General features: G+C 50.9%; 1 protein-coding gene across 1 annotated transcript; it reads right to left on the reverse strand.

Annotated features, from left to right (window-relative positions):
* Positions 1–44: 44 nt before the first annotated feature.
* RILP (Rab interacting lysosomal protein) lies at positions 45–19748 on the reverse strand. Its single transcript, XM_077836988.1, has 8 exons — positions 19414–19748; positions 18848–18971; positions 15861–15982; positions 15362–15550; positions 13749–13912; positions 12772–12894; positions 3303–3365; positions 45–2078 (listed from the first exon to the last, which is right to left on the reverse strand). The coding sequence occupies exons 1-8, from the start codon at positions 19696–19698 to the stop codon at positions 1922–1924; spliced, it is 1227 nt and encodes a 408-aa protein (XP_077693114.1). The 5' UTR covers positions 19699–19748; the 3' UTR covers positions 45–1921.
* Positions 19749–21038: the final 1290 nt, after the last annotated feature.

The raw sequence follows: 21038 nt of genomic DNA on the forward strand, positions 1-21038 counted from the left end.
CCGCCTCTCCCACTTCATGCCTCCCTCCCCCTGCCCTTCCTCCACCTGGCACCGGGCCTGGAGTACCACATGAATATCAGTAGTGTTGCCAGGCTCCAATGCCCTGTGGGCTCTACTGGGGACTGCAATCCTTGGCAAGACGAAGAGCTGCCAGAACAGAGCACGCCCCAATTCTGCCCTTTTAACTGGGCAGGAGCCAGTTTGCGGAAAGCACAGAGCAGGGACCGGAGCGTTTCCGGCAATCGCCCATCCTGCTGTCTCACAGGCTCATTTTGTCAGCATTTTCACAGGAAACACCTTTTCCCTGCACGGTGACCTAGAGGGGGTCAGGAGGTTCATTCAGTCCATGGGGAGACTCCTAGCTACAAGGGAAGGAGGGAGGGCAGGGCACTTCCAGGCGCTGGCCTAGACTTTTACCTCCTCACAGAACAGGAGCCAAGGGAACAACAAATCCAAACCACCCAAAACCAGTTCTATCCCAGAATGGTGGCTGGGAGCTGGAACATGGTCTGGGGGCTCTGCTGTGCACCAGAAGTGGTGACCAGGTAAAGCAGTGCTGGCTGGACTCCTGCAGCCTCCAAAGTTGATCCCTGACAGAGTTCCCAAGGAAACAGGAGCATAGAGCAGTGCGGTAGGCTCAAGACCATGGAGAGCAGAGATGGCAAAACCATTAACTCCTGCCCGGGCTATGTCTTCAGCCAGGAGAGGACTGTTCTTTATTGGAGATTTCTTAGTGCTGTGTGCAGTATGGTTTTCAGTCTCCCGAGGGAGGAGCCTCCCTCTGGACACTGCCAGTCCAGTCAAGCTGGGAGTCCCTACACGAGCAAGAAGAAAGCACAGGCCATGCCAGGTGCTTTGAGCAACACTCAAAGGATTTATTTCTGGTGCTGATCTCAATTCTAAAGCCAGACAGTAATATATCCAAGAGAGCTCCCCATCACCCCAATAATAGAGAAACTCCCAGAGACTAAAACACCTCCATTTCCTTAGCACTTACCAGTGCCATGCACTAGTCACTGTTACATGTTCCTAGTGAAACACAGAAAAGCCCTGACCAGAGGCTCTATTGCACTTTTTCTCTGGGGTCAGTGCATTGCAGTGTCCTGCCATGAGATCATGAAGCAAATACATCTACCGAGCCATAGTTTGGGTACACTTATGGTAGAAAAATTAGTGCCTGCCTGAGAGCAGCAGCCAGCAATGAGGGAGCTGAGCTGCAAGTGCAGCCTGGCTGCAGATGCAGGTGCTGGCTAGGGCAGCCCAGCTGGGGTGTGAGCATAAGTGCTGGCAGCAGTGGCCAAGGCATGAGCACAGGTGGAGCACGGGTGACTGGCTGGGGCAGCTGGGGTGAAAGCACAGATAAGGCGCAGACTTCAGGTGGGGCAGCCAAGAGAGAGCATGGCCAAGCACTGGCTGCGGTGGCCGAGCCACGAGCACAGAGACAGTATGGGCATTGGCTGAGGCAGCTGGGGCATGAGCACAGGTGCAAAGCAGGCACTGGGTGGGGCAGCCAAGCCACAAGCAGATGGGGAGTGGACATTCAACAGGAGCTGAGCCACAAGCACCGATGGGGCACAGGCATTCGATGGGGGCTGAGCCACGAGCATGGATGGGCTACAGGCAATTGATGGGGCCAAGCTGCAAGTGTGAATGGGGCCTGGGCATTGACTGGGGCATCTGAACTGCGAAAACAAATGAGGTGCGGGCACTGGCTGGGGGCAGAGCTGTCTAACCCTACACACATCAGGCTTTCACTGCGTCTTGTGCAGCTGCATCTCCAGGGCTGACTGCTGCAATGGGGGACCAACGTTTCTAATGGAGCTGAGGCTACCGATCCTCCCATGAAATTGTCTCTGAGAGAAGGGCTGGGAGGGGCAGGTGCTGCTGATGTGCCATAGGCTGGCATCCTGCTCAACTGAGGTCAGGGAGGGGGCACCACTTTGTCAGGGGAGCCATGTGTGGGTTTGTTCTCTTCCTCCTGCTCAAAATGCACATCCTGTGAGTCAATGATTTCCCACACTCCTGAGCAGCCTGGGTTGGGGGGGTCTTTGCTGCTGCTGTGATACCACAGACCAAAACTGCAGGAAAAGCAGAAAGAGAGTAGATGAGCATGGGCAGTGAACTTCCCACAAGAGAGAGCGACATCCCCAGAGCTCCTGCCAGAACCACTGTCCATTGGAGACACCTGGCAGCACCAAGGACAGGTTCATCCGTGAACACCTGGGGCCAGTACGTAACGTCCAAAAAAAGTGAGGGGCCTGTCATAATCTGGGAGCAGCAGCTTTGCTAAGACGGTGCTTAAGTGTGTCCCTCAGCTAGATTTAATTTTTTTTTTATATTTTGCCAGGTCTGTGACACCCCTCCCTCCCCCTCACCTACACACATATTTTAAGCACTGCCTAGCACTCCAGAACCTGTGTGATATAGGCTGGGGCTGCTTTGTGACTGTCACTGACCCTGGAGGAGGCAGCAAATCACACTAGGGCTTGAGAATCAGAATAGCAAGCCTGGAGCAGGCTTCTCAGAGCACTTGACACACACACCAGCCCCTGATGCACTGCTTGTGCGCAAGCCACTAGCTCCTCCGTACGAAGGTGCCGACTCTTCGGGGCAGGGATTGCACCTCCTCGTACAGTGCTCAGCCCACTGTGCTCAACAGATAAAGCCTCACGGGTACTGTAGTCATTTATAATGCCCTAAGGCAGTGGTTCCCAAATTTTTGAGGGCTGTACCCGTCCTCTCCGCTCCCCCTCCCCCAGCCTGGGGGCCATGGGTCTGAGTGGGAGGGGAGTGGGGAGGGGAAAGGGGCTGAGATTGGGGCCACAGATGGGGATGGGTCTGGGGCCAGGAGCAAAGCCAAGAACTGAGCCGCAGCCAGGGGATGAGGCTGGGGCAGGATCGGAGCCGCAGCTGGGTTTCTGTGGGGGCCGGCAGCCGGATGTAGCTCTGCTCCCAACCCCATGCCCTGGTCCAGGGCAGGAACAGAGCCACTGCAGGGGCCAAGGCTAGGGGCAGGAGCAGAGCCGCAGCCAGGCCCCCAGTTGGGTGTGGAGCCATGCCGAGGCTGGGGATGGGGCCAGGTGCAGGGCATGGCTGGGGGTGGGGCCATAGCAGAGCTCAGGAGTAGGGTGGGGATGGCACTCCCTCCCCACCCCCTGTGGAGGCTGGCCCAGACCCACCGTGCCCCTGGAAGGTCCCTGGGGGGACACACCCCACACTTTAGGGACCTTCGCCCTAAGGGCTAATTATTCCTCTAACCATACGGATACCTCCCCAGATCAGCACATCGGATGCAAACTTACAAGCTCTTGATTTTGGATTCACGTGGCTGAGAGTCCACACAATCTGCACTCTCATCTTCATCACTAGGGTGCAAAAGAGAAGAGAACTGGTAAGTCAGAAACCCTCTGATCTGCTCACTTACGCTTCATACCATACCAGTAGAAAGGAGAATGCCAGATCCCTCTACCCAAACCACAAATGATACGCATATGGGGGAGAGGAGGGCAATAGCCCTATCACACAAATCATCATGGGAATCCTGCCCAGCTCACAGGATACCCTAAGCCAGATTCAGCTCCAGAAGGGTTTGATTTCTGGAAGCTGTTCCCTAGAAAAGCCCCCAGTGTGTCCAGCATCGGACATTGCCTTGTGGATGCAGTGCAGAACTGAGGCCCTGACCACGTGTGCCCAGTGCAGATCCCAGGGCACTCTGCAAGAGTAAAGGTGTTGGATGTGATCCAGGATCCTGGCCAAGTTCCAAAGAGCAATCACCTTCTCCCTCCTCCCTCCCACGTGTTCAGCTGGACAAGGATTCTCCTTCATTTTCTGCCCTAAACTGGTGGGCAGGGCTGCTATGTGACTATTAAATAGCTACTGCAGTCACAGTATTTGAAAGAACTAGAGAAGATATCCTGGGTCCCACCCAGTCCATTTCTTGGAGCCAGGGCAGGATTATTTCCTACAGTCTAGGGCAGAGGTGGGCAAACTATGGCCTGCAGGCCACATCCAGCCCGCGGGACTGTCCTGCCTGGCCCCTTAGCTCCCGGCCGGGGAGGCTAGTCCCCGGCCCCTCCCCTGCTGTCTCCCTTCCCCCACAGCCACACGAGCAGTGCTGCTTGCACCCACTCACCTCCCAGGTTTTCCAACAAGCCTGTCCTGCCGCTTTGAGCAGCATGGTAAGGGGGCAGGAGGTCCCGGGGGGCAGGGGGGGTTGGAAAGGGGGTGGGGTCCAGGGACAGGGGTCCCCGGAGGGGGCGGTCAGGGGACAAGAAATGGGGGTGGGGGGTGGATGGATCAAGGGTCCCGGATGTGGCTAGGGGTCAGGGCAGTCAGGGGACAAGGAGCAGGGGGGGTTGGATGGGTGGGGAGCTCTGAGGGAGGTAGTCAGGGGGCAGGAAGTGGGAGGGGGCGGATAGGGGGCGGGGCCAGGCTGTTTGCAGGGCACAGCCTTCCCTACCCAGCCCTCCATACCATTTCGCACCCAGATGTGACCCTCAGGCCAAAAAGTTTGCCCACCCCTGGTCTAGGGTCTCTAGCAACAGAGCTTCCACTGCCTCTCCTGGAGGACCATGGCAGAGCCCAATGCTTCTCATTGACCGGGACGTTCTTCTTGCCATTAAGCCTATGTTTTTTCCCCTTTATTATTTTTCTCCCCTGATTCCTAGCTACTCCATCTTCTACCACCCCAAACAATCCACAGAAGTTCATCAGGGATGGGAAAAGTCAGGAGCTGCTCTTTCCTTACTTCAGGTGATCTTTCAAAATGAACAGTCAGCAGCACCATTGTTCCACTCTCAGCAATGGCTGCATGTTAGTGGTGGGTACGGAAATTCTTTTCCAAAATTTCATACAGAATCACAATTTACACTCAGCACAATTACGCTCAGTGCTCTTCACCTGCAAAGCACTTTGCAAACGTTAAAACTTCATCTCCTGAGCACCTCCGACAGCAAAGCACTTTCAGACGCTTCAGCGTTCACGTTGCTGTATAGATGTATGACAGTGATGGTCACAATGTTTTTATTTTTTAAATATTTAAACACATGTAAGCAAATGAGCCAGACACTGTAGCCCAGTGGGCCAGCTTACCTGTATTATATTCATTGCTTTGTTATCCTGCTTTATTATATTTAGTAGTAATGCAAGGAACCTACAGGCTTTTATCCTCTAAGATTTGGCTTTACTAGATAGTGTGAGGCTTGAGCCCTATAACCTTTGGTATAGATAAACTTAACTAACTCATAAGTTACAGGAAACTGAAAGTAGCACGCAAGAGGGAATTTTGTCCAGAATACGGACACCAGCCACCCACAGAACATAGCTGACACCAGCACAGAACATCAGCATCCAGAAGATTCTGAACAGAACCTCCAACCACAAAGGTGCCATGACAGCAAACTGATGTGTATGCTAATAGGGTAACATCATACATATACTAACCTATAAAAAAAGGACACCTTAAGGGAGGAAATACAAATAAGGACCTCTATTGAATATGCATTGGACGTGACAGCGTGAGCATAACCTACTGTAAAAGTAACATCCCAGGGGCAGCAGATGGGCTGGAGAGATGTAGACCTTGGGAGGGGACAGAATGATGGCCACTGGGGAAGATGAGGATGATGACAGTGATGAGAAAGATAATGGTTAACATGCCAGGGTGTAAGTATGGCTGTCCAAATGTACTTTCTGTATTATCTCTCTCTGCCTTGTTGAGTTTAAGTGTGTGTATAACTTTGCTAAATTTTTAATAAATTATATATTTGTAAATATATAGAGAGTGTTCCTATCGTGTGAGTGTTGCACCTGTGCACATCGGGGTTCCCAAATTATATGATAATTACTAGGCCTGATCTTGGGACAACAACCTGTTAATCCTCACATTACAGTTATACGCACCCAACTTTGGGTCAGAATACAACACACACATTCCTCCACAGGCACAGCTTTGCATTTTCAGCACCTGGGCAGTTTGGCTCTAGGGTGACTAAAAGGGCCTTTCCATGATCGCTGTGACACTAATGGCAAAGGGGTCCTATTCAGGGCTCAACCCAGAGCAGAAGCCAGTGTCCTCCCACTCCCCAATACTTTCTTCTAACCACTCCACACAAACATACACACACACCCAGCTTTCTACTAGCTGAGCCAGCTGAACAGTATGTGACTCCAGGTAGTGAGGGACTGGGCCTTGGACTGCCCCATGATGGCAGGTAAAGCACCAGAGTACCTCCTTCCTTGGTGAGCTGGAGAAATTCTGAAGAAATTTCTCACCATTGTTAGTGTTACACTAGCAGGTGAGATGCCATCTCTTGCCCAGGCTGCAGGCATTAGCTAAGGACTGACAACAACCTCATACCTGGAGACCAGATCAGGTCATCTATATGTTAGTTGTGCTCCAAATAGGGATTAGTTTTATAAGAATGTATTTAGTTTAGACTCTATGAAACGCTTGTATGTTGCTTCATGTATTATTCTCACTTATAGTATCTATAGCCCCTGTTATAAAGGTAATATTTAATTCTGTAACTAAAAATGTTTGCTCTGAAACTGTAAACACCCCCCCCGCCCCCCCAGACAGGAGAGAAACGTTAGCAACTGTGAAATACTAGTTTGCCGCATGAGGTGTTATCTCCAGCCCAACAAAAGAAGGCCCATAGCATAGATACCAGACAAACCATGGTGGACCATCAGAGGATAAAAGACTTTGTTGATTGTTCCCCCACACTCATGAAGGAGACAAACTCTCCCCATCCTGTTGAACTCTGCAGGACAGGAACAAAAATCCCTGACAAAAAGAAATTCCATTTTTTGGCTGTTTGAACTCTGAAGGGCCAGAGATCTAAACTAAAGCCAGAGATCCCCAGAGGCTGCCACCTGGGTCTGCCTGGAAAGACACTTTGAAAAGAGATCACTACAACTCTGTCATTCTTAGGATTTAGATGGTAACTCATTTGCATGTATAAATTTGCTTGTTTTAACCTGTAAATAACTCTCCTTTTTTCTTGTTAATAAGCCTTTAGATAGTTTATTACAACACTATAGGCGTTGTCTTTGGGATAGAATCAAGAGTACCAGTTGATCTTGGTAAGTGACTGGTCTCTCAGGATTGGAAGCAACATAAACATGGTGTGATTTTTGGTGTAAGTGACCATTTACCACTATGTCCAGTTTGTCTGGATGGCAAGATCGACTGGAGGGGGTAAAGGGACTGTCTATGACTCCACAGTAAGACTTTTAAGGTGATCCAGTTCATCGGTGCGTCCGATGAAGTGAGCTGTAGCTCACGAAAGCTTATGCTCAAATAAATTTGTTAGTCTCTAAGGTGCCACAAATAATCCTTTTCTTTTTGCAGTTCACATTTGTTACTGGCTTGGTAAAACTGCACTATACAACACACCACCAGTTTGGGGTGTCCGCCCTGATATAGGCGCTCTCAGTCATGAACCATTCCAGACAGCATGATAGTTGGCACCAATTCTGCTTCCCTGGAGTCAGCTCTGCAGGGTGCCGTACCGTAAATGGGCCTCTGTATGCAACAATGAGTGCTGCTCTGTGCAGGGTTCAATCACACAGTGCTGAAAATGTCAGCAGCTCAGCTGCACCGGGCCTCGCACTGCTACTAGCAGGGCCCAATACAGCATCATGGGGGTCCGTAGGAGTAGGAAAGGATAACTGTCAGATGGCTAGTGATGGGCACCACCATTGGGGTTCTCAGCAGCATCCACACTTGAAAATCCCACTCTCAGTGACTGTTTCAGAGGTCTACACTGACAGCAAAGGTGTGAATGCAGCATGGGTAGACAGACATATCTAGCTGGCACAGCTCACCCTGGCAGTGAAGAGGGGACAGCATTGGCTTCAGCACTCACTAACCACCAGAGTACAAGTGCAGTGAGGAGCCTGGGTATGTACTCTGGTTGCTAGCTTGCGCTATCACATCTTCACTACTATTTTAACACCTGTTAGCTAGATCAAAGCTGGGGTGGGGGAAGATGCCTATCTGTGTTACAATCACACCCTCACTTGCAGCATGAGGGTACCTTTAAGGGCTAAGTCTCCTTGCTTTTCAGTGGGACTTTGACTCAGGTCCCACTGAAAGCCAATGAAACTTATGCCTTTGGGCTCTTCTGAAAATCCTGCTGTTCTCCCTATTGCACACTAGGAGGGTGGTTACAGATGGCTCACAGGCATTTGTTTACTTAACATAGGCCACCTGGCTTCTCCAGAAGTAGACAAAGTAACAAGGCACGGTAAAGGCCAGTGCTGAGTGTAGGGAAAAGACACCATGCTCCCTACTGCCAGCAAGCAGAGAACAAGAAAATGCAAACCGTCAGACAAACAGATTCCCAACCCTTGGAAATCACCAGCTAGCACATAAAGTGTGCAAGATGGCAGATAGCCATTGATGAGATTGCTTGTGTGTGTGTCTGGCACAAAAGGGACACAGTGGAAAGAAGCATTAAGGGAGCTTTTCCAGTCAGCCAGACTGAATACTGCAACATCCATTCATGCAACTATCCCCACTTATTCTGCTACTCATTCTATTGTGTATCACCCAAACCTGCTTTAAACAAGATGAACTGGAGTCTGGTGACCTCAAGAGGCGTTAATCAGCCACACCAAGGCATCCCCAGAGAAAAGAGGAGTCCACTTTAGCCCTTTGCAGGGCTGCCCAGCTACACAGGGCACCGCAGACCCTGGAAGCAATTAGGGGAAGGGTGGAGGCTTGGCTATAGGACACTGAGAATTCACATGCTCAAGCTTCATAGATGGGCCTTCCTCTTCCACATTCATCATCACCCAAAGCTGCTCATGCTTTGGGCTGGCCTAGCCCCACCCTGCTGGATGTAACTATGAGGCAGAGGATTCTATCAAGGCTGGGATTTCCCCACGGTCAGGAATGGGCTCTTCTGCATTTAATAGCAGGAATGACACTAATGGCAATGGGGTCCTATTCACCCACCTCAGCTGCAGGGAGCTGGGGAGAGGGACACAGAGTCAGCACCTAGTTACTTGGAAAACTCTGTGCTTCGTAAATACTCCAAGACACAAGTCCTGCCCCCAGGCTCTTACAGTCATAAGATAACATAAGAGTGGCCCCACTGGATCAGACCAAAGGTCCATCTAGCCCAGTATCCTGTCTTCCAACAGCAGCCAGTGTGCCAGGTGCCCCAGAAGGAATGAACAGAACGGGTAATCAAGTGATCCATCCCCGTTGCTCATTCCCAACTTCTGGCAAACAGAGGCTAAGGGCACCATTCCTGCCCATCCTGGCTAATAGCCATTCATGGACCTGTCCTCCATGAATTTATCTAGTTCTTTTTTGAACCCTGTTATGGTCTTGGCCTTCATAACATCTGGCAAGGAGTTCCACGAGTTGACTGTGCACTGTGTGAAGAAATACTTACTTTTGTTTGTTTTAAACCTGCTGCCTATTAGTTTCATTTGGTGACCCCTAGTTCTCGTGTTATGAGAAGTAGTAAACAATACTTCCTTATTTATTTTCTCTACACCAGTCATGATTTTATAGACCTCAATCATATCTCCCCTTAGCCATCTCTTTTCCAAGCGGAAAAGTCCCAGTCTCTCTCCTCATACGGAAGCCGTTCCATACCCCTAATAATTTTCGTTGCCCTTTTCCAATTCCAGTATATTTTTCTGAGATGGGGCGACCACATCCGCACACAGTATGCAAGATGTGGGCATACCACAGATTTATACAGAGGCAACATGATATTTTCTGTCCTATTATCTATCTTCTTCTTAATTATTCCCAGCATTCTGTTAGCCTTTTTGACTGTCACTGCACATTGAGTGGATGTTTTCAGAGAACTATCCACAGTGACTCGAAGATCTCTTTCTTGAGTGGTAAAAGCTAATTTAGACCCCATCATTTTATATGTATAGTTGGGATTATGCTTTCTAACGTGCATTACTTTGCATTTATCAACATTAAATTTAATCTGCCATTTTGTTGCACAGTCACCCAGTTTTGAGAGATACTTTTGTAGCTCTTCGCAGTCTGCCTGGGTCTTAACTATCTTTAGTACTTTTGTATTATCTGCAAATTTTGTTTACCCCTTTTTCCAGATCATTTATGAATATGTTGAATAAGACTGGTTCCAGAACAGACCCCTGGGGAACACCACTATTTACTTCTCTCCATTCTGAAAACTGACCATTTTATACCTAACTTTTCTTTCCTATTTTTTAACCAGATACCAATCTATGAGCGCACCTTCCCTCTTATCCTGTGGCAGCTTACTTTGCTTAAGAGCCTTTGGTGAGGGACCTTGTCAAAGGCTTTCTGAAAATCTAAGTGCACTATATCCACTGGATCCCCTTGGTCCACATGCTTGTTGACCCCCTCAAAGAATTCTAGTAGATTGGTGAAGCATGACTTCCCTTTACTAAAACCATGTTGACTCTTCCTCAACAAATTCTGTTCATCTATATGTCTGACAATATTGTTCTTTATTATAGTTTCAACCAGTTTGCCTGGTACTGAAGTCAGGCTTGCAGGCATGTAATTGCCAGAATCAACTCTGGAGCCCTTTTTAAAAATTTGGATCACATTAGCTATCCTCCAGTCATCTGGTACAGAAGCGGATTTAAATGATAGGTTACAGACTACGGTTAGTAGTTCTGCAATTTCAGATTTGAGTTTCTTCAGAACTCTTGGGTGAATACCATCTGGTCCCGGTGACTTATTGCTGTTTAATTTATCAATTTATTCCAAAACCTCCTCTAATGATACCTCAATCTCGGACAGTTCCTCAGATCTATCACCTAAATAGGATGTCTCAGTTCAGTCTACAGGGGGTAGAAGGCTCCCCTTCCCCCACTGGCCATGACAGTGCAGAGCCACAGAACAGAGAGGGAAGGGCTCTTTGCTAGTGGAGATAAGTGAGACAGCGGTGCTGCTGACACCAAGACCAGGCCTTGGCAGAAGGAAGATTAGCTCACACACTGCAGAGCACAGCTTCATGGTCAGCATAGGCAGGGACAGACTGCATCGTGCAGCCCTGCTCATGTGAGGGTCGGGCCAGAGCTCGCTCATGACAATGATCATAGCAATAGGGACAGCCGTGTATGCTAACTTGATGGGTAACAATCCTATTCAAAAAGTAACAGATCTAGCCACAGGCAGAGCTAGGGGCTAACCAAATCCCAGAGGCTGCAGAGATTAGGAACCAGCAGCCTGCCATACTCAGCCAAGACACAGGCTTTGGAGTCTACACTAGGTTTGTCAGGGCAGGTCAATAGCCCAGCCGCTGCTCTGGAGAAGCTGTTAGGGACACAGCCGTGTTAACCCTAGACCATTGTTTGCCCTCATAGGGCTCTGGAGGTAGCTGCTGCTGCCCTATTTATTAAAGGATAAGATTCTAACACTACGGGGTGGCTAAGCAGGCTGCGGGGAAGGGTATGCATGCAGCCAGGACAACTTTCCTTCTTGCTTTGCCAGAGACCTGGCCAGAGCCAAACCCTCCCTCTGCACTCAGTCACGAGGGGAGTCCCTCTAGACTTGCATTAGGGAAAGTCCCACTCACACTACAGTACCCCATGGTGAGTCTTCAGCAGGAAAAATGTGTTAACTTGCATTAAGAACATGAGGTAAATCCTACCAAAAGAGGAGGCAGCTTGTAGTTTTCACAGGAGTGCAGATGTTGATTTAAAGCCTAGGGGGGAGCCAGGGGTTGACCTTGACCTCTTAATTCAATGAGCACTATGAGCTGCTTTGTCTTTGCTAGGCTTTCACCTGTTAACTGGAGCTAGAACACACTTTCTCCCTGTTGAAGAGAAGGCCTTCACCTGCACAGCCTCAGAGGCCTAACATGTAGGTTCCAATGCTCCATGACAAACATTTGTTCCAGGGCACAGATAAGGGGGTAGGTAAGTCTCTGCTCCCAAAGATCTGATCACCCACTGGGAGTCTAGTCCCCATGGGCACTATGATGCTTCCTTCCATCACGTGCAGTTATGTTAGCTCCTCCCTTCACCTCTGTGGATCTCTCTCCCAAGCCAAGAGTCACCCCCCTGAAGCAGAGGGTAAGGGAACAGCAGTTATCAAAGCCCTGTAGAGAAGCTAGGACCATTTCAGATCTTTATTCAAGACAGCTTAAAAACCATTGAGCTGCATTCCACACATACCCCGGCCAGTCCGTTCTGGGGTGATGAGGACGCAGCCCACAGAGCAGGGCATGGAGCTCGAGTTATGTACAGTTTACAACAGGTAACCTTGAGTCGCTATGTACTTGCAGGAGTGGGTGCTACTCCTGTGAATCCTGCAGACCCTCCATGGAACGTCCCAGCTGCCATCTTCAATAGCAGCCCTCTGGACAGCTTCTGACAGCATCAGGCAGGACCCTGCTCATTGGCCAGTCCCTCCCCAGCACTTCTATCTGCCCCAGCCTTACACCCCCTTCACCAGACTCCACTGCAGCAGTGAGTGGCGTCCAACAGCCCTGCAGGCTGCATATGACCAGGTGACAATGAAACGTACTGAGTGCCCTGTGATTAGGAGTCCCCTGGTGCCCAGGCATGGGGATACCAGGGGCTCCTGTGCTACGCAGCAATGCTCCTCCTTGAGTCCCAGCTGGCACACGAGGCAGCACTGGAGGCCCTCCCCAGGCAGAGGCAGTTCTCTCCTTCCTTCTGAGCAGCAGGAGAGGTGTTGTACCATGGCCATCAGTGTCCATCCAGCTGTGGAATGAGCAGGAGCTACCCCAGCCTGAGCACCCAGGCCCCTGCAACCAGCTGCAGACTCACCTACTCACTGGCTCCTCCACAGTCCCCAACATCTTGGCTCGGATTTTTCCCCGCTGTTTTTTGATGGTGGATTTCATGGTATCCAGCAGGAAGCTTGGGATTCGGTTGTCATTCAGCAGCTCCCTGGGGAAACAAACCAGCCAGTGCACAGAAGGGTTGAGACACACCCAGCTCCTCAGCCTCCTGGGAGCGGGCAAGGAACATCCCAAAAGTAAAAGGTACCTCCCCAGGACTCTCCGTCTTCAACAGAGACGGAAACAGTGACGCCCTCCCCTGAGAGGACCTCAATCCTGGCACAGAGGAATTAGATTCCAGACAGACCACACTGTAGGCCTCTCAGCCCAGGCAGAAAAAGATCACAAGGCAGGGTGAGATGAGACAGACTAGCACATCCCCCATCTCCGGGGAGCGAGGGGCAGCAGGGCAAGGTTGTAAGGACTCCAATCAGAGACCTTAACCTAGACCATCTACAGCCACACAATTCACCCCTGCCATGGGTGGGGGGTGAAGCATGTGAATCCACCTCAAGGGTACCCAACCCGCTGGGTGAAACAAAAGGGAAGGATCAATCCCTCCTCTCCCCCAGGGACCTGTGTCTAGTTGCCCAAGGTTACAACCATCTCAAGGCAGCCCTGCACTCAAATGCCAGTGCTGCAGATCAGAATCTTAGTAGATCTGGATGGCACAGATGCAGCTTACCATGGCACAGGATCCCCTGCAGCAGGAGGAGAAGGTGTTTTGTTCTTTTTTGAACTGACTGTGGTTCTGGTCACCCAGAAACATGCTCTCCCTTCCCTGTAATCAGGCTGCTCTAGGTATGCTGGATGGTGCCCTCTCCCACGCTCTGTGGTCCTACAACATCCCTAGAGGTGCTTGCTGTCTGTGGAGACTTCCCTACAGTCAGCGCCATGCCCCACAACCTCCAGTCTGATGCAGGGCTGTGAGCATGCCAGCTCCCTGCCTGCTGCAATGCTCACCGTTGGTAATAGGCCAGCTCCTCCTGCACCAAGAACAGACTGGTCTTGAGTTCATTCCGCTCCTGTAGGATTTGTTTCAACTCTTCTTTAGAGAAGCAGCTCACAGCAGAGTTCCTCCCCCAGTCTTGGTGCTGCACCACCTCCCCAGATGCTGCTGCTCCATCCTAGGGATTCAAAGAGAGGGAAAAGCTGAGCAGACCCTGGAAAGACAGGTAAGTCAGTGTAAAGGCCCTGGCAGCCCCTCTTGCTACGAGCAGGGTACAAGCCAGGTGAGGAAGCTTGGTTAAGATGCCATAGGTTTCAGGGGAGATGCCACCGCTGACAAGACAGTCAGATGCAGGTGGGAGAGCACATGCAAGACGAAGTCTCCTTCCCCGTGTGATCGTTGGTTAGATATATAACTAATATATAATTGGACTTCATTAGCTAGCTATATAATGGGGTCTAGTCTAAAGCTGGGATATTTTAAAGCTAAGGTTGTTTGGTTTTCCAGCACCTATCTAAAATGTAGAGAAACTCTAGTTGCAAAGTGGTCTCATGTGCATCACACCTAGCCATCAGGGATCTCTTGAAACACCCTCTCTGCCCCCTCTCCTTCACAAATACACACTGACAGCTTGAGATACAACAGACGCTGCTCTGGCAAGCACAGCTCTTCAGAGGTCAGGAGGATTCTTGCTCATTTCTCTGTATCGGAGGGTCTCAAGGATAAAGTCTACAGAGAGGCAGTGATGTGCATAACCACACAGCAATGCCATCTCATGTGAGAGCCATCTCATAAGGACACTGAACATGATCCTTTACGGTTTACATCTTTCTGAAGACAATGAAATCCAGTGGGGGCACGGGGAGAGCAGAGGGGAGTTCACCTTATTCTGCTGCATCACAAGCCTGTCCCAATAAGGCCCCACTCCCTTTCCCGAGGGGCAGGAAAGGTGACAATTCAGTCCAAGGCAAAATGTTAATGAGAAGCTATTAATAGGGAAATTGATTAGCTCATAGAGGGCTAAATATTAACTTTAGGAAACCATTTCCACAACAGAGTTTAGACATGGTCTGCGATTCCCAAGATGATCACCGATGCCTCTTAAAGATAGGTGTGTTCGTTTCCCTCCAGCACCCTAGGATATTATCAGATTTTAATGCTTTTTCAGTTTCTCCAGAATTCTTGGGTATGACCCATCTGGGGCCTGGTGACTTGTCCTTAACTGCATCAATTTGTTCCAGTAGTTCTTTTGATACATAGGGATCTGATAGCACCTCTACTTTATTACCTGAAAAGAATAGGTCTGGGGCAGATATCTTGCCAGCATCCTCTGTGGTGGGGACTAAAGCAAACAAGTCACTTTATCACTGCACTTAACTTCTCCTTTTACTCCCTGCTAAAGCAGCAGACCCACTGATTCTCTCTCAGGCTTCCTGCCACCAACATCATGAAACAATCTTATCGGTCTTTGGCTAAGCCCTTAAGTTTAGAGACTTAGAACAATGATCACTCTGACACATCCTGACCCATTAGTGATTTACTGCAACCTTATGCAGTGGCTAAAAGAGTTTATTCTGCACTAGAGAGTCCCTGTAGAGTGGATATTGCAGGGCTCTGACTCACTCACCATACTGAGCCTGGGGGATGCTCCAGATGCAGCCCTGGTCAGTCTGTCGATTTCTCTCTGATTTTCCAGCACCATGGTCTCCAAACCCTCCTTCTTCTCCAGAGCGCTCTTGAGCTGAACCTGGACCACAGCCAGTTTATGACGCAGGTCCTCATTCATGGACATGAAACGATTTAACTGCTCCTGCAGCTGAGAAACCAGATACAGGCAAGTGTGAGACAGCTGTGCATACAGCTGCAGGCTCTGCTCTCACAAAGGGGGACACAAGTGTGTCCAAGGCCACACCCAGGAAAGGCAGAGAGGTATAGGCATATATAGGTGCTCAGATACTACAGTGCTGGGGATGGTATAAGAATCTATATAAAAACAATCTGCTCTCATACTAAAACACTTTGGCACATATTACAGGGGGACAACGGTGTGTGCAAGAACAGATCACATAGCATGGCTCCCCCACCCTCACAGCACTGGAATAAGCCAAAGGCACCCTGCCTCTTACCGCCTCTGTGTCATGGTTCTTGCAGACTATCTCGTGGGCTTGGGCACGAATCTCATCTCTCTGCTTGTCCACCACCTCCTTCAACCGCAGCATCACTTCTCTCTCCTTCCGTAAGGTACTGTCTAAAACCCAACAACAAGAGAACAGGCATCAGTTGCAGCTCTGCCCTCCTGCTGAGCTCCATGTTTACAGACATGGCTACTCTAGAAAGTTTCACAGAACCCCCCTCCTGCACCATTGCTAACACTGTCTCAGCTGAACTGATGTTTGCAATGCTGGGAGCTCCAGAGTAAATGGGCTCCTGCCTCCCACAGCCATTTTATGGAGCACTGCTAGACAGGCTGCCAATAGGGTTAGATGACAAATTTATGAGAATGGCTGCTGAAGCCAGAGCCATCCACACTGGGGCTCTCAATGTGGCTAACCCCAGTGAGACTGAGCCAGGGCTCACTACCAGGGGAGTCTGCAAGGTCCTTTACTGAAGGTGAGGCCGTAGTATCTGCTACTGGAGTAATTCACAGATTAAGGCCAGAAGGGACCATTATGGTCATTTGGTCTTACCCTTCCGCATAACACAGGCCAAAGCACTGTAAACCCCCTCCTTATGAAGAAGCCAGACTGCCCCCACACCATGCCTCATCACCCAGTGGAGGCAGAAGTCACTTTGTAATTTACTCAAGCACCAGTGAAAGATGGCAGCTGAACTGTAACCACAGCCTAAGCAACTCCTTCCTCTCCCCCTTCAGGAGCGGACATTACTGGCATTGCCCCCACTTAAATAACCAACTTATAGAATCTAGAGATCACAGAGACTCTCAGATCACCCACTCCCAGGGTATATACCTTCTTGGTATTATCCAAATGTTTCCCCCTTTATTTCCTCCCATTGCTCCTTGCACTACCCTCACACCACCCTGAATGCCTCCTCCCTGGTGCACCCCCATGTTACATGGATCTAACCCCCAACGGGCCCTTCTAGTTCCCCGCCACTTAGTTGGTCCGCTCCTAGCTACTTCTTTCTCACCCACTGTATCTTTCTTACACTGGGGTAGTCAGCAGAGAACATGCCCTTCTACACTCCACCTGGATATGCAGAGCAGGACCATCGCCTCCCTCCTCCATGACAGGCCAGGCAACACTACACTCACCATTCTTCTGCCATGTCACATTGCCAACTCCTTCCTGACCCTAACCAGGCAGGTAGACAGCAGGGACTGACACCACTGAGGCCTCCTGCTTATTTATATGTTAAAGGCTCCCAACCGTGTAAGCGCCAGCCCATATAACATCTCCCCCTCACAGTTACCCTTGTCCTCCCTGTTTTTTTAAACACACTTATTACTTCTTTAAGCTGTAAGATCTTTGGAGCAGGAACCATCTTTTACTATACATCCAGATATAGTGGAGTCTTAATCCAATTGACTCCCACAACCTCCAATTTGATAGTAACAGCCACCACCTCTGACTCTAATTTCAAGTGCATTGCAGTAGAGAAGCAGGTCCTCTGCTAAGTCACACTAGTGGCTGCTTCCTCTTGTACTATGACTATTTCTTCTTTTTACTTACAATTTTAAGAGTTGGTTAGTTTAGATTCTGACTTATTCATCAATTACTAGACTCCCTGGTCACACAAAGTGTGGCTTTACCAAAGGAAATACAGTCAACCACCGATACTGAAAGATGCAACTGAAACAAACAAGCTAGTATGCACAAGTGTAAAATTCCCAAACAGTAGCTGAAGTTTTCTTGGGCAAAGGACAATAGTCCAGGAGTACATTCAGTGCATAGCTACTACAGTGATTGGTGCTCTGGAGCTACCCATGACAGAGGGACACTCATCCTGAATTTAACATGTCTAATCCTAAGGGTATGTCTACACTGCGAAGTTGTGGACAAAACTTTTGTCTTTCATGGGTACTTTAAAAAGCCCCCCCCCCCGCAAAAGACAAAAGTTTTGCCGACGCAAGTGGCAGTGTGAACGCAGCTTTGTCAGCAGGAGTGATCTCCTGACAACAAAGAACGCTGCTCGCAGAGCTGAAAGTATTTGTCGGCAAAAGTGGCGACAAAGTACCGACAAAGAGTGTTTACACACGCTGACTTTTAGAGATAAGGTTGTGTCGACACAGCCTTGTCGCTAAAAGCCGCGTGGTGTAGACAAGCCCCAAGGAGGATTTGGCGTGAATACCTCAATTAGGGAAAAGGTAGAAGTAGCTCCAACCTCTGACTAGAAACCACTTCCCCAAAGAGCAGGCAGAACGGGTTTTGGAACAAGACATGAAAAGGACAGGTTGGGGCATGATTTAAAATACAAGTTTTACATTTGTAAAAGACAGCCAGATTCACACAACCAGCTCCCTGAATAACTTAAGGGGAAGAAGGTCTTGTGGTTGAGGCACCAGTTGGGACTCTGCAGACTTAGGTTCTGCTCTCAAGCTCTGCTGCATGCTTTCTGTACAATGACAACTTTAGTATGGGTAAAAGGTGTGTTTAGTAAGAGATCTTACAACCCATGCACCACTGCAAGCAGCTCTGGGAGCCCTAATATATATAGACAAGGCTTGTAGTTAAACTTACTAGAAATTGCCCCGCCCTGCCTAGTTCAGAACTCCCCACTGCTAACAGCTGAACAAGGAGTATTTTTCCTAAGGTCCCTATTATAGACAGCATTACCCTGTGCCTCAGTTCTCCACCCATGAAGTGGGATAACACCACCCTGCCTCTGAGGCATTATGTGGACCCATTGAAAGTTTGCAGTTGCTCAGAAACCAGAGTTAAGCCTTTATGCAGATATAACCAGAGAATCCCAGTGGCCTGTAAGCCAGGGCACTAACTTGATTTCTGTAAGCAAGATAAGCTTTCAGGTAACTACAGCTTCACCAGCGCAGAAGGAACATCACTGCACTCACTGGGCCGACTCCCAGCAGCACTGACAGGAGTGGAAGGGATTCAGCAGCAGCTCTCCACCCTCCTTCCCCAGGGACACCCACCTTCCTGGGGCTGGCTTTCTGCAAGCTGTGCCAGAAGCTTTTGGTTTTCTTCCTCCAGCTGGGCCAACCGGTTCTGGAGAACATGCTCTTTCCTCTGGGCTTCAGACAACTTCTGCTCCAGATCCTGAAGGGCAGACCCAGAGAGGTCAGCTCCCTCCCTATGCCACGCCAAACCTACAGTGCCTTTAGCTGATGGGGAAGCAATGGGGAGCACACTGCTCCCACGGCCGCTTTGCTCTGCGGCCAGACCGCCACCGCGGCGCAGCGGCCAGCCGAGCCCGACGAAACAAGCCCCACAGGCGGTCGCTGGGAGGCCCGAGGACTCGAGGAGAAGCCGGACTCTGCTCGCGGAGAACCACCAGGACTGGGGACTGGGCAGGGAGGGAGTCCCGGGCCTGGGGATCACCGGGCGATCCCCTGGCAGGGCCTGGCGGCAGCCAGGACACTGGGCTACATGGACCTTGGTCGGCCCCGCTCTCCCGTCGTTATGGCGGACACGACACCGCCCCGCTCCCGGGCCCAGAGCCCGGCCCGCTCCCGCCTCAGGCCTGCGCCGCGGCGCCCACCTCGGCCCCGGGCGCCGCCGCTTCCTCGCGCCGCCGCTCCCCGCGCAGGCTCCGCACTGTCCGCGGCAGCGTCTCGGCCGGGTCGCGGCCGCTGGCCTCGACCGGGCCCGCCAGCGCCTCCAGCCACTCCAGCAGCCGCACCACCTGCGGCACCAGCCCGGCCACCGCCTCCGGCCCGAAGCGCCCCGAGAGCCGCTGTAGCTCGGCCCCGAGCGCCCCGGCCATGCGGTACACGCGCTCCGGGGCCAGGCGGCCGGCGGGCGTCCGCCGCAGCGGCTCCTCCATGGCGCCGCGGCCGCCTCGGCCTCCAGCCGCCTTCAAGCCGCGGCGCCGCGCCCGCGCCCCGCGGCAGGAGAGGAGAGGAGGGGCGGGGCGGGTCGGGGCGGGGGGGAGTTTGCTCCCTCCGCCCAGGGCGCGTCGGGTGGAGCCGGGCGGCAGCGCGTCCCTCGCGCGGCCCTGAGGCGTTCGCGCCCTTCGCGCGCCAGCAACGCCCGCAGCGGCCTCTCGTGCGTCCCGCCGCGCGCGGCGGCCCCCCCGGCAGGGGCTGGGGCCTCGCGAAAGACGTTACCTCCCAGGCCGGGGCTGAGCGCGGCCCGTTCCCGCCAGTGCGGTCGTGCCTGACCCTCTCCCCGTTACCCCACAGCGGCCCCGCCCCTTTTCCACAGGGGGCAGGGCCTCAGCCGTCAGCGGAGGGGGGCCCTTTCCAGGGGCAGCTGCGCCGTGCTCTCATCCCCCTAGGCCACTTCTTTCTGGAGCATCCTCCTCGCTGGGCATCGTGTCCCGCTCAGCTCCCTTCCGAAGCTGCTCCAACGACTCTTCTCCCAGCCCCAGCTGGGACCACCTCTTTCCATGCCTCGCCCGGCTCCACAACAAACTGCTCCTGTCCGCTTTCAAAGGCCCTTCATAGCAAATCCCACCCCATCGCTTCTCATTCACTAAAGCGCTGACAGGGTTTGCCTCTGATCAGGCCTCTGCTTGCCTCTCACACTGCCCCACATTTGGGAGGATTGAGAATAAATGTGAAATTAAAGAATGAGTTTTCTTTACCACATATCCTTTTTATACCCAATTCAAGCAAAGGCCTTTCTTCTACTTGTTAGTCAGGGCCTGAAAATAATGAGTTACAAAACCAGAAGAATGGAGTAGGGAGGACATCTGGTTTAAAAAATAATGAGATAAGGGAAAGTTTCTAAAACAATAGGGATGACTGCAGATGGTTTAATTTTAAAATAAGACAAAATCTAGTCTTAAAAAGCCAACATGGGCCTTCCCACCCCAGAGTTATCTTTAAAGTAAAGCTTATGCAAACCCCAATACAAGGCAAAAGCTATTGGTCAGCAAGAAGGAGGGGAAGAGGAAGAGGAAAGACTTTAGGAGAAAGGAGGTTGTAAATCTTATCTGGATTAAAATTGAAAATTAAAGTAAACTGTCTCAAATTAGTTAAGAGTGGTAATTGGCTATGACAATTAGTTTGTAGAAGGGTACAAAGGATTTATGAATTTGAGGGTTCTTTGTCAGACCCAACCTACTCATGCTGGAGCACACTCGGGTGAGATGGTTTGCCCGAAGTCTGGCTAATGTAAGTGTACAGATCACATGCTCACGAATACTTTCTCTGTATTGGA

Source organism: Eretmochelys imbricata, chromosome 17, assembly GCF_965152235.1.
Source record: "Eretmochelys imbricata isolate rEreImb1 chromosome 17, rEreImb1.hap1, whole genome shotgun sequence".
NCBI classification, from domain to species: Eukaryota; Metazoa; Chordata; order Testudines; family Cheloniidae; genus Eretmochelys; species Eretmochelys imbricata.

Coding starts and splice junctions, on each gene's coding strand:
- RILP (XM_077836988.1), bottom strand. CDS start 19,698: ATGGAGGAGCCGCTGCGGCGGACGCCCGCCGGCCGCCTGGCCCCGGAG. Junction 18,972..19,413: donor CGGCGGCGCCCGGGGCCGAG/GTGGGCGCCGCG, acceptor TCTGCCCTTCAG/GATCTGGAGCAGAAGTTGTC. Junction 3,366..12,771: donor GTGGAGGAGCCAGTGAGTAG/GTGAGTCTGCAG, acceptor TTTGCACCCTAG/TGATGAAGATGAGAGTGCAG.